The sequence below is a fragment of the Geospiza fortis genome, unplaced genomic scaffold (genome assembly GCF_000277835.1).
Source record: "Geospiza fortis unplaced genomic scaffold, GeoFor_1.0 scaffold201, whole genome shotgun sequence".
Taxonomy (NCBI): Eukaryota; Metazoa; Chordata; class Aves; order Passeriformes; family Thraupidae; genus Geospiza; species Geospiza fortis.
Window position 1 is genome coordinate 1268489 of NW_005054440.1, and position 11737 is coordinate 1280225.

Below are 11737 nucleotides of genomic sequence, written 5' to 3' on the forward strand. Positions count from 1 at the left end.
TGCTGAAATCAGAAATTTTATGTTGCTACAAAAGAAGTATATTCTCTGAGTTCAGTTAAAGTTTATTGATCAATCACATGCACTGATTTTAGTTATCATAGGAAATGCCCTGTGTTGACACTAGTTCTCACAGCACAGCTGCATGAACAGTCCAGAGGAGCATGCAAATCTCCAAAGAATAGCTTTCAAGGAATCTGTGCTTCTGTCCTGTATGAAAAACTGTGTTTTGGAGACCAGTGGCTTAATTCCAATTGTGAGTAAAATATAACAAAAGTAACATTAAAAACAACTGTTGGCATGGGTCTGTTCCACTCCTTAATGTTGACATCTTAAAATATTTCTGTAACTTTCACCTCCCATGCTACAGAACACATGGGAAAAAAAAAGGTACCATAAAAAGTTGGCAGAAACAAAGCAAACAATGTTGTGTTTTTGTATATCAAACAACCTGCTAACAAACTTCTCTTCTAAAGCAGTGTAGACTAAGACTTTCAGGTTTTGGGTGCTCTTTTAAATATTCAAATACTAAATGGCAACCTATTTTAGGAAATAGACTTACTAGACTATGCTAAGTCTCTTTATAAACTGAATTTTATAGTAGTGTGTTTTACTGAAAAAATTTAAGCACTGCTGTTCAATGACAAAATTCTCGGCATAAATCCTTTGCTAAGAAATAAGAACTGCAGCTTATCAAAGTGCTAACCATGCTCTTAACTGTTGTATAGTCTTCTGCAGATGTGCAGAATCACTTTATCTAAGTTCATAGTGCTGATGCTGGTCATTCGCTGGCTGACTCACAACTGAGAAATCAACTGGGACATGAAAACAGCAGGAAGCATTTATTTTTCTAATCTGTGCTTCTAATGTGACACAAGAATAAGAAGATTTCTGAAGTTGCAGATATTAGAAGGTAGACAAAACACTTTATTTTTAAAAAGCTTCATATTTATGCAGTACATTTTGATTTAAGTAACATATACTTTTAAATTATTTCTTACTTCATTATAATGGGATTCCACTGTTGTACTATGCAGAACTTAGTACAAGCCACAAGAATTATAAACTAGGAGTAATGCATTCTTTTTTTTGCTTAGCAATAAGAATTCATTTCAATATTAAAGACTCCTTTTATTCCAATCTAGTAAGTTTTAACAGTATCTGGTCAACAAGAATCAACATTTGTTTAGGAAAAGAGGTTCAAAATACAAGACAAGGTTGTAATTCAGTAACTGCAAACATTAAGATCTCCTGTTTGCTGATTTAAATCATAGCTAAAAATCAGTCAGGAAGCTAAATTGCTTATTCAAATTAGCCCATCCTAAGTAGGCCACGACTATTAGATTTATGAGGCTGAGAGGAAAAAAAAAGCATAATTAATGTCCTGGATTAGCAACAGCATTAATACACAAACACAAGAGTTGTTAATGATATAGAGGGAAAATCAGCTGTGATAAAATCAACTTTCTTAAGAAGAAAGAAGAAAAACCAGAAATAAGTCAGCATAAAGAAAAAATTATGATTTAAACAGGTTGCAATTTTCCAAAAATAAATTTCATTTTTGCTGATGAGGAAGAGACTCCCTGCAAATACCACCTCTCTGTTAGAAGAGGGGTATTTTTAAATCTTTGTGGGGTAATGCATTTAGTCCCTACTGATCCCCATCCAAGCAAAAATAATTCCTATGTCCACCCCACAGCAAAAAAGAAATTTTGACATCAGATGTATTTTAAAGTCTTGAAAATACTTTCAATAGGCAATTATTACATTATTCAAGCCCTCTGATAAATGTGGGGCAGCAAGAGAGAGTAGTTAGCGCAGCTGTCAGGTGCAAAAAGATTCTTTTTTCCAAGGCAGAGAGTATCACTGAGCTGGGTCTCACAGCCACAGAGTCTCCTCTGACTTTACTCAGTACTACACCTACAGTTTTAATCTAGTTTACAAAATACATTGCCCTGCATTGTGTTCAAATGAAACAGTAGACCTGAGAAGTAATAAACGTCTCTTTGAAAAATATTTAAGCCAGAGAGAGAGAGAGAGAAACTACATTAATAAAGCACTAGCATTCTTGGGCTGACCTTTCTCTTAGACTCACATTTCCAATTTTCAGAGCATCTAAGTGCTTTAGAAATGCTTTGGCCCCACAATACTCTTGCAGTACAGGCAAGATCTTATACCTCTATTTTTGGGAGATCATCTGAAAATGGTAATTCTGGTTCATGTTCTGCTGTATAAACAAACTTGGGCTGAATGTGAGTTGGCTCAGACACTGGACTCAGTATGAGCATAAGAGAATGAGATTTTTGCCTGGGTTAATTCCATCTCTTCTCTGATTTTCCTTACTACAGTTAATTTTCCTAAATATGTATATTTTAAAGAAAATATATACAGTTAATTCTTATGTACTTCTTATGCCTAAGTACACATCCTTTCTTATGAATGGCTAACTTAAAAATGCAGCTGGTTTATTTTAAAGTAACATAACATTAATATCCAACCAAAGCCACTCACACAAATGTTGGGAGAGGGTAAGCAACCTAGATTTTCAGAGGTGAGAACTCCTGCCTTTCTGCTTTTTCCTACAAAGCCCTTTGAGGAACAGTATGAACAGTTATCTTCCCTTCTGCTTCTGGTACAGGAGTATCTCTAACTCTGTACTAAGAAGAATTTGTGCAAACCAACATGACAGACATTACGGGGGAAAAGAAATCTTCACGAGCTGGACCAGGTTTGTAGTCCCTTTAGAAGAGGAATCCCAGCAGCCTGAGACACATGGAGGGGTCTGGGTGATGAGCCGGCATGCTGTGATGTGTTAATCAGAGCCTCCCACCCCTGTTTCTTAGTGCAGTCATAAAACACCCGCTACCCAGCCAGACCACAAGACGGTAATCTCCGTACAGCTGCTATTCTGAAAGGACTACTTAGATCACAGAGCTTTATGTTTCATATGCTTCTGGAATACTCCTGAAAGGAAAACTAAATCAACAGCCACTGGTTTCTTATCAGCAAATTTCTAACAGAAGAGGATGTGTACTTTTCAATTTGAGGAAGCAGAAGTGTCTGTAATTTATGAAGCTACTATGTTTTCTATATTACATAGGCAATTTATACATACCCTATCAAAGCCTGCATCAAGAAGGGGGAGAACAGAAGTCTCTTCTTGGTCAGCAGATCTACAAAACAAAATCACACAATCACAGAATTATTCAGGTTGGAAAAGACTGTTAGATCATCGAGTCCAACCTCTAACCCAGCAGTGCTAAGCACTGAACAGCAGTGAACCACTTCCCAAGTGTCACATCCACACATCTTTTAAATACCTGCAGGGGTGGTGATTCCACTGTCCTGGGCAGCCTATTCCAATGCTTGTAACCCTTTCAGGGAAGAAAATTTTCCTAATGCCCAGTCTAAACTTCTCTTAGCACAACCTGAGACCATTTCCTATGGTCAGATCCCTTGATATTTCAGAGAAAAAACAGACCCCATCTGGTATGGAGAGTATTCCCTCCTTTCAGGTACTTGTAGAGAGAAATCAAGTCTCCCTGAGGCTCCTTTTCACAAGGCTAGACATCTCCAATTCCATCAGTCATTCCACACTCCTCAGGACTCATGTTCCAGATCCTTCACCACCTCCACTGCCTTTCTCTGGACTCATTCCAGCACCTCAACGTACTTCCTGTTGTGAGGGGCCCAGAGCTGGACACAGGATTCCAGGTGTGGCCTCACCAATGCCCAGTACAGGGGGACAATCCCTGCCCTGGCCCTGCTGGCCACACCATGACTGATCCAGGCCAGGATGCCATTGGCCTTCTTGGCCACCTGGGCACAGCCTGGCTCATGTCCAGCTGCTGTCACCAGCACCCCCAGGTCCTTTCCAGCCACTCTGCCCCAGCCTGTGGAGCTGCCTGGGGTTGGTGTGACCCAAGGGCAGGACCCAGCACTGGGCCTTGTTGAACCTCACACCATTGCCCTCAGCCCATGATCCAGCCAGTCCAGATCCCTCTGCAGAGCCTCCCTGCCCTCCAGCAGAGCAGGACTCCCACCCAGCTTGGTGTTATCTGTTAAGTGACTGAGGGTGCCCTCAATCCCTTGTCCAGGTCATTGATACAGATATTAAGCAGGGCTGGTATATTATTTACTATAAGGGGACACAACACTTGAGGATTAGATGGCATGAATCTAACACAGTTCTCTAAACATAATGAACTCAGTGAGAAGAGCTTTTCCTTAAATACATACAAAAAATCTTACTGTTACAGAAGCTGGTGCTACAGTCTTCTATTATAGGTATTTGCAGCTTCTATACAACTTGTTACTCCTACAGCAAACCTGACAGATTCTCCAGAGAAGTCCTGTATCTCTCTACATACACAGAAGGGGATTGCAAAAAAAGGTACGAAGAAGATAAAAAAGACATTCTGTGATATCTTATGAGAAATAATCTAAAAAAATATTATTAAGATAAAGGTAAAGCTAAGTTGTAAAATCTTGTTCAGCAGCAAATTTAATTGATTTTCAAATCTTGGTAGTAATAGTTCTCCTGCCACTCTATTTCTTAATATTATAATTTATTTAGGAAATAAATAAAAATGGTAATGGATTCAATAGTATGTAGGAGTTCTAACAAGGGTATTTGAAGATATTTGATAAATATATATTTAAGTCAATAAGAATTCTTCCTAAATGCATGGGTTATGAATTATTGAATAAAGGTTTAAGGACAACATTCTGGTGAATTTAGCATCAGCTGGATTGAAGTTTGCCCCATCACCCAGTTCAATAAACAACAATTTGTTATTTCTCTAGTTATTTCCTTTAGTGAGTAATACACACCTTTCTAGTTTGGATATGTATTTTCCTTTCCTATTAGAAATAACACATATCTGTCTAGTTTTCTTACTATAAAACCCATCATGAGGTGACAGGAAAATACTGGTCGGCACTAAAGGAAATATGTTGAACACTCAAATAAAACATCAAACATCACTAGCCCATTTCAGATGAAAAATACTACATTTACTCTGTAAGATTTGCTAGTAAGATGCTTTCTGTTATTAAATAACTATTATAGACTAGGTAACTGTTCTTATAAAGTAAAATTAAAATCTTTCACAAACCAGTAATACTTACGTGCGTGGAACCACAGCAAGTATTACAGTATGCTCTGATAGCTCTGTGGCACGAATAGACCTGAGGAAACAAAAATTTCTCAGTTACACTGACTGCTTTCTCAATATTGCTCTGAGTAACTTCACTGAAAATATAAATGAAAGTCAGGACTGAAAGACACCACTGAGACAATACGATAGTGCACTGCCAAACCTAACTATCCCCATTTAGACAAACTGTTTTCATTTTGGCACCAGATTTCTCATTTTGCTCTATGAAGGTAAGAAGGCAAAAGCTCCAAAACCTCAGTGTACAAACATCACTTTTCAGACCCACTCTGATGACCTAGCAAAGGTTTCCCCTGTGTACTCGGCTTATCTGGGGCAGACTGCCCTGAATGCATGAGTTCAGAAAGGTCAGTACATGAAAAGCATCTTGAACGCCCTTGACTAATTTAAACAAGAATCTCTACCCCCTCTCAGATTTACCACTGTCTTTCTAGACATTGCAAAATTTTGTTTAGGAGGTGGGAAGTGCTATCAATGCATGAAAGTAAGAAAAGTGGGCATAGCAAATGACAAAAGACCACAGTTCATTAAATACTGAATATACAAAATTTTACCATGTTGCATATTATTGAGAAACCAAAAAAGATATAACCAGCTATCAGAAGAACACTCTGTTTGTGTTTTACTGGCTAATGATAAGGTTTTTTCACTCATATTACACTGTTCTGAATAAACAATCTTTATGTTTATCTGTTGGTCTTTTAGAAGAAAGACCAGCACAAATATTTGAGCATTAAAATGCCCCTTGTCATAAACATGGCAAATTTCAGCTCAGGCAGACTAGAGGCACAGTATGGTGCAAATGGTATGCTTCAGCTGAAACTGTGTATTTTAGCAAAGGATCCCAATACTGAACACTTGTAATCTTAAAGCAGCTTAGACACAACCATGTGGACTAGAAGAGTGATGCAAACTTTTGCAAAGAACTGGCAGTGGCTGACCTTGTGGACAACATTCACACAAACACATTCCTTTGAAGTCTGCAGCTTCAGATTTTGCTGCAGTAGTAAGTCAGGAAAGAAGCAGCACCCACAGCAGCGAATGGTTTCACAACAGCTTTGGCTTATGCTCTGATATAAACCCCATGACTTAGAGATAATTCTACAATTCAGCTTTGGCATAATGTAGTTTTTATATTGTTGTAGATGTGTGCAAACCTCCTGGCCCCAGTCCCCAAACTTCCATTCTACTACAATTTTAGGTGTTTATTTTTTGTTTGTTATTTTTAATTTTTTCCCTATTTTTTGGTTTCAGATTAGGAGGTTTAGTTTCATACAATGTATTCCAAAGCTTAAAAGAAGCATAAGGTGCTTTAGGTTACCTGCAGATATCTTCTGCATCAAAATACTTGGAGTTTCTGTGATCTATAACAATTATTTCCTGGTGCTTATCCAGGAAACATTCAAGTGCTGATTCCAGAGTCCAGGCAACATTGCACCTGTATCCTGCTCTGTCACAAGCCCACCAGAAACCATTGCTTTGGTTGTCTTCTTTTGCAAAGATTAGCAAAACCTGCAGAGGATGGAAAACAGCAGCACCACATTAAGCACATAGTCTTCTGCATGGAGCAAGTCTTAACAAATGCTTCTGCCCTCTGGAAAATTTAAAGTCTGCTTTAAAAGTGGGAAGCTTGAACCACAGGTTGTAAAACAACCAATGTAGTAGTACACCTTTCGTAATGGATACCACAGTTATCAATAGATAATCAACAGTTAACAACAGTTAACCATATAAATAGTTAATGGTTTTAAACAAGGACTGTTTAAAAGTTTAGGACAAAACTAGCTTGCCACATGATGATTTTTTCCTAGTTCCTGTTCCAATTCAATCAGCAACCAACCAGAGTGTTCAAACATCATTGCCACTCTTGTCTCATCTGAGCTACACACACTTTTGATTGTAAGGAACTGTCTGAAATGCAGCTGCCTTAATTACCTCTTTTCATCCCTGAAGACATGGGCAAAAAATAACACAGTTCTTTTCTTCTTAATCACAAAAATGGCATTAACCAATATTATTTCAAAGCTGAAAAGAACAACAGGCAAGAAGGTATGCACAGGAGGAAAAATATTCAAACGTGAGAAATTTTTACCCAGTAAATTGTACCAAACTGTCCCTAATTATATAAAGTAGTTTAGACAATTTCAACTGAACACTTAAGGAACTGCTCACACAATATCAGGTAGGAAATGTACAGAGATGCCACTGAAGATCAAGGAGATGCTGTAGGAAGCCTGTTTGCAAGCTGACATACAGAATAGAAGCTGAAAAAAGCTGTGTTTTTGTGCCTCTCATGTAAAAGAAAGTGTTTTTCAGAGCGAATAAATTTTTCATCCTTGTCCCGTAACACACAATTTATCAGTGTCCATTTATTAATCGAAGTCATGCAGACATTCCCCATTACAGTTGCACATATTTACCATAGCGACTGATAACTATCCGTGCTACCCTATGTGTCAGACGAAGAATAGGGCTAATTTAGTGCAAATATGCTGTGAAAAAGAAGGCCTCAAAAAGTCAAAAGTTTATCCACAGCTATTAAAATTGCACAAAAAGTCAACAGCCAGAGATTAGTCATGTATAAAGCAAAATCCTGTTCATTTCACAAATAAAAGTCATCCTCTGACTTTACTGAAACAATGTGCTCAAGAAAAATATGCAAAATTTTGCTCCAAATGCCTGTAGGAAAGGCCAATAACCTTTATCTGCCTTGCTTTATGGAGCTGTGGTGCCAGCACATGAATTTCAGCACCATCAGTCTAGAAGCTAGAAAAGGTGACAATAGCTTTCTTCTTATCTTTAGCTGCCTGGATTGTTGAATTCTAAACAATAAAAAAATCAATCATAGTTACTGTGACAGAGTTTCATTAAACAATGGAAGAAAATTATATGCTCACAATTTCTGTAAATATTAAGAAGGTAAAAGTTTCAATGTGTTGGAAGGTTTTTGATTGCAGTTATCAATAAGCAGATTTGGTTTACTGACACTTAACATCCAAGGTAACTGTTGTCACTCTTTTTAATCCCTGAGGGTTTTTTTCCAGTCATCAAAGAGTTGGAAAGCAGTGATGTGGCCGAGCTGCAGATTTTCTAATTCCTGAGTGAAGTCCCTACTCTGATACAATCTTCTGTTTGGTTCCAACAGCCATTAGTTTTATTTTGTTCCTAGTTTGAAATGTTATGGGGAAAGAAAATTTGAGGGGGGCAGGGGTGGCGTGCTTTTTGGTATCTTCCTTCTCTCAGCACTCCCAGTTTGGAAATAAAGGATGGCAAAATGCAATAATTTATCATCTTTAAAATAATGGAGTTTAATTAAACCATACAATCTCTCCCTGGTAGCTCATTATCAGTACACAAATCCTTCTGAGAATATTAATTTTAAAAGTTGTTTTAATGTATTACTACTACACTTTCTCATAAACATGGAGCTTACTATAGATCATCAAAACACAATGTAACTAGAAGTATATTTGAACAATGCTGTCAAAGTCAAGGGAAAAATATAATAATCCATATAAACAATATGATCAAGGAAATGCTTAAATTCAATCTGTGTTCCATGCCAAAAAAACTTCATGTAGTTATTTTTTTGTTGCATGATTTGCCAATGTTACTGTAAAAAGATCATTTTATTCAGTATTGCCCTAGTTTAGGAATCCCATGGACTTTCTCTGTAGAGGCCTTTCCAATTTTGGTGATGTACTGAAATTTTTACTCTCCTTCTAAGTATTTGCTTGACACAACTTTTGCACATCTAGTTCCCAGCTTATTATACAAATACAGAAAATGGACAGAAATTTGCTTCAAAGAGTTTGAAATACAAGAAACATCAGCTGAGGATAAACACGCTACCAAAAGGAAAAAGAAAATTACAGCAACTTAAGAAGCTACTTAATAATTTTCAAATCATCACATCCCAGCAAAAGACTTTCAAAGTGGAAAAGACATAGTATCTCTGAATAAAGTTACAGAGATATCCGTTATAATGGTATGAGGGAGCAGCGAAATGCTGGCCACCATTGTGCTTCATGTGCAGCTCATCAGGGAAGAACACAGTGTCAACGCTGTGAAAGAGATTATGGCAAATAAATGTCGTAAAAGGTGAGAAAATGCAGCATTTGAATAGGAACACACTGAAACGGTTATGAGCAAACACTTCTGCAAGAGGATCCAACATCTTTTTTATGTGCACTAATTGTTTCTAAAAACCACATCTCCAGTGTCCCCTGGAGAAAGCATATTTTTGTGTACTTTCAGCATGGTCATTTCTGAAATCAAATCGTTCCTATTTACAAGCCTTGGTACAAAGTTGAGGCAATTGTGCAATGTGTGTATGGGATGTTTGGAGGGTTGGAGCTGGCTGGTTTGCTTTGGACTCTTCCCTTTGCCTCTTAAGGCCAGGAGCACCTGGGTCACAATTCTGTACAAATGAAACTCGATTTTTACTCTGACATATATGGTCATGAAGTCCAGTGGGGAATCTATTAAATGGTTTTATGGCAGGTCACAGGCACAAGTGAGGTCACCTCTCAGACAAAAAATATGTGCCATTTTGAGGTTGGCACAGGTGTCCCATAACAGCATAAAACACAACAGCAGAATAAAATTAAGTTTGCTAAGAAAAGCCCCAGTGGCAATTGTTTTAACAAATGGAACTTAACTTCTCAGACAATTGTAAACATGATTAATCATCCACAAATAGACATTTAAAATGTGATATTCAGTTGCTGTTTACAATGCACAGAGAAACACATAATTGTATTGTCAAGATGGAATAAAAGATTAGTACACATTTCTTTAATGTGGGGATGTGTGCATTACTTGCCAAATTATCTGAGGTAATGTGGCTTGTTCCACAAACACACAAGGTGGGTTTACATGAAATGTTTTACTTAACTGTAAATAAGTTAATGTATGGCAACATCTTTAAGGAAAATTCTTCAGTTAATGATTTTACTTAATAATTTCTGCCTAAAACAGATTATTTTTTTACACAGATTCTCAGTTGTGAAATGTAAAGACAAAATAACACCCCCATCTGAAAAGATTCCAAGAAGAATGTCAATTTTTGAAAACAACAAAAATCCAACTTTGCCTTGGGCAAATCAAATTTCTATGAAGTAATATCCTGACAAAAGCACTGGGAGTATTTGCAGTTGCTAAATATCTTCTGGATAATCTTTCTGAAGATGAGCATGATCCAAAAATATTTTTTTTGTGAAAAGTTACACATTCCTATGTTAAAATTCCCTGGAAAACTGAAGGTTGTTCTGCTATTGAAGTCACTACTCCGCAATCTTATTACAATATAAACAAGTAATTTCATCAGATTGAGTCATCATTAAGACTGAATGTAAAGCCATAAAAAGGCAAAGCTTTATGATGCTTTTCTTCCACACATAGGTTTTTCACAGAAAGGGTGCTTGGTGACTAAATGTGTCTGTATTTTACAGAATTAACCAACCCATAAATTAATTCAGATGAATTATGTATCACTAAAACAATGTTAAAGGCTAAATGGCTATTTAATTTCTTATAATCCAAGAGTTCCAACATCCACTATAAGCTGAAAAGAATAACACTTGGTATCTGATACTGTCACAGGAACAAAATGTACAGAAAATGAAGCATGGATGAGAGCTGTTGCTCCTTAGCTGAATTTGAACCTGTCTTGTTGGAGGACATTTCTTGAATTGGTGGTCTGTAAAACACAGTTCTCTGTCCTGTTACAGTTCTCTGTCCCGTTCTGCAAAACCCAGCAAAACCGAACATATACCTAAATTTCATGAAGCTTTCTGCTGTGGGATACCAAAACTGAACAGGTTTTAATTTCCATAGAGGCAGCTCTTTCCCTGGCTGATGCACATACACTCACACTCCTACTAGGCTAGATACAAGGAATGAGGGGATGTTAATGGAAATCTAAGGGTCTTATTTACCGAGTTAATTTACATGTAGATCTTCTCAAGCAATCTGATACACAAAACACATATTATCCCTCTCACGGTCCTTGTACAAGTGAAATTAAAGTATTGTAGTTAACTAAAGATTTTGAACCTTAATTTCTTCAGCTATCAATACTGAATTGGCTGTCTCAGAAATTGAAGGAGCATCTTACCTGAATTGGGTATTGTGTCAGTCTCATGGGTCCAACTTGTACTTCTGCACTTGAAGCCTGCTAAAGAAATACAGATTTTTTTCAGCGTGGTTCTTAAGAAGGTAGCATTTTACATACAAGAATTAAAGGTCAAACAGAACTATGAAAGATGCAAAAAAGCACACTGGCATATGAATAGCAGCCTTAATTTCATTACTTTGAAGTGCATCTTACATGATAATCTTTACCAAATTCCTATTTTTGTTTTACTTGCCTGCAAGTTAAAAATGCTAAGGTTTTAAATAAGGAAGCAAGAAACACACACTTTCTTTTCCCTGTTTCCCCAACAGAGTACCTAGGTTACACAGAAGGACTTTTTTTTTTGCTGGAGACTAGAAAGCTATTTATCTCTGGCCAAAAGTTATTCATTAGCATGTAATACAGAACTTTTTTTAAAGGTCTTGTG

The 11737-nt window shown here is 37.1% G+C and overlaps 1 protein-coding gene across 1 annotated transcript in view; it reads right to left on the reverse strand.

Moving 5' to 3' along the window:
- The window catches only part of PDE8B (phosphodiesterase 8B), a 40711-nt gene extending 29392 nt beyond the window's left edge, over nucleotides 1-11319 (reverse strand). The window contains exons 1-4 of the mRNA XM_005427279.2: nucleotides 11293-11319; nucleotides 6496-6686; nucleotides 5128-5187; nucleotides 3113-3170 (exon numbers count right to left, since the gene is read on the reverse strand). Of these exons, the coding sequence (XP_005427336.2) occupies nucleotides 3113-3170; nucleotides 5128-5187; nucleotides 6496-6686; nucleotides 11293-11319 (336 nt within the window). The remainder of the gene's footprint in view (nucleotides 1-3112; nucleotides 3171-5127; nucleotides 5188-6495; nucleotides 6687-11292) is intronic.
- Nucleotides 11320-11737: the final 418 nt, after the last annotated feature.